This window comes from Monoraphidium neglectum, assembly GCF_000611645.1.
Source record: "Monoraphidium neglectum strain SAG 48.87 unplaced genomic scaffold scaffold00324, whole genome shotgun sequence".
NCBI lineage: Eukaryota > Viridiplantae > Chlorophyta > Chlorophyceae > Sphaeropleales > Selenastraceae > Monoraphidium > Monoraphidium neglectum.
Window position 1 is genome coordinate 5,189 of NW_014013304.1, and position 1,849 is coordinate 7,037.

The 1,849-nt window shown below is 71.5% G+C and overlaps 1 protein-coding gene across 1 annotated transcript in view; it reads right to left on the reverse strand.

The window, feature by feature from the left end:
* Positions 1-746: 746 nt before the first annotated feature.
* MNEG_2766 (hypothetical protein) overlaps positions 747-1,849 on the reverse strand; it is a gene marked incomplete at both ends in the record, with an annotated part of 1,807 nt that continues 704 nt past the window's right edge. Inside the window, one exon of the mRNA XM_014048753.1 lies at positions 747-1,784. Coding sequence (XP_013904207.1) covers positions 747-1,784 — 1,038 coding nt within the window. The remainder of the gene's footprint in view (positions 1,785-1,849) is intronic.

A 1,849-nucleotide genomic window follows, 5' to 3' on the forward strand; every position in this document is an offset into this window, starting at 1 on the left:
CCGCCGCTGGTGCGGCGGCCTTCCAACAAGGCGCAATGTTGTGCGCGGAGTGCTTCCCGTCGGCCCTTGAACTGGCAATGTGAATTGTGCACCGCCCACCCCATGAACAGCCGCTCCGCACAGCCATAGCAGCCCCCCACCCCAACATGTTTGGCCTGGGCCACCCAACACCAGAACAGACCTGTAACTCAAGAGCAACAATCGGCAAGCTGGCAGCCTCACTACGACTGCCGTGCGGCCTGAGCCGCGCCGCCGCCGCCGCCGCTGCTGCTCGCGCCCCCGCCGCCCCCGCCGGCCGTTGCGCCCCTGCAGCCTGTGCACTCTTTGTTGTGGCCGGCCTTCCAGTGAGCCTTGGCGCACTGAGGGCCGCAGTACCTGTGTTGATGAGCACGCGCACGCGCGTGTGAGTGTTGATGTGGATGTGAATATCCATTGGCGTTTGGTGCTTTGACTGCGCATGCGCGCACTTGGTCGAGCATTTCAAAATACGCCTGGGCGTGTGCACGCGTTCAGTGTGAGAAGCGCGCGCGGCTCGTGCAGTGCTGCGGGGCCCCATCCCCTCTTGCTGCGTCCATCCCGCCCAGTAGTGACATGCGGCTCGGCGCACGCCGCCAGGCTGCCAAGAGGTGATGCGGCCTAGCAGGGCAAAATCAGCCCCGCCGCAGCGACGACCAGCAGAGGCGCAAGACGTGGGGGTAGTTGCGAGGGTCTGGACAGATGTTCCAAGGGCAGAGGCTGCCCTGCGCTCACCTTGGTATCCCGCAGGCGCCGCACTTTTTGAATTTTAAACCGTCCTGTGCCTGGTCAGCGCCGCAGGCTGCGCAAGACGCCTTCGCTTTCTGCCGCGCCAGCACCGGCGCGACCGGCGCCCCAGCTGCCGCGCCAGCGCCGCCGCCCAGGCCGCTCGCGACGCCGCCGCGCAGCCGCCCGGCCTGCAGCGCCTCGAGCGCCGCGGCGGCGTTGGCGGCCGGCATCGCGTCGTTCCCATCATCCTCGCCGGCGACTGCAAACCTGGCAATGGCCTGCAGGCCAAGGGCCGCCCTTTCGCGCGCCACTGCCGCGTTTGGCGCGCGGAAGTTCATGGAGCAGTTCGGGTCCACGCACCCGGCGTCCGTGCACGGCACGCAGCCGCGCTCCGGCGGCTGGCCGGGCCGGCCGCCGCTGAGTGTGTGCAGCAGCTGCAGCGCAGAGCCCGACGTCGATCCGGCGGGGCCGGGGACGCCCGCGCCGTCGATGGCCGCCGCCGCCAGCCAGGCAAGCACGCCGGGCGTGGCGGCCAGGTCATATCGCGCGGCTCTCGAGCGCAGCGCCACGGCCCGCGCGCAGGCCAGCCCCTCCCGGCCGCCCGCCGCGAGGCCGCCCCACACGAGGGCCCGCAACTCTGCATCAGGCGGCAGCACCGCCGCGGCCGCGTCCCTCGCCGCTGCGGGCGCCGCGGTAGCGGCATCGATGGGATCCCTCATGGAGTAGGCGATGGCGCCGAGGACGCATGCGACGTGGGCGCCCAAAACCACAGGGTCAACGAGCAAGACGTCGGCCCTGGGGTTGCCGCCCGGCGCCGTAAACGCGGCGGGCCCGGCGCGCGCGGCCTTGACCAGTGCGCGCAGCGCGCCATGCCGCGGCGCCGCGAGCTCAATCGTCCAGCGGTCTCCGCCGGGGATGGTGGCGCAATTAGCCGCCAGCGCCGCCACATTATGCAGCAGGTAAGCGCGGGTCCTGTCACGCGCGCGCCCCTTCGTCCCGCCGGCGGCGCGCAGCGCGGCGGCAACGGCCGCCGCTGAGCCCTGCGCCGACACAATCACCGCCGCGCCCCCAAGGCGCGCAGCGGTACCAAGCAGGCCTGCGGCGG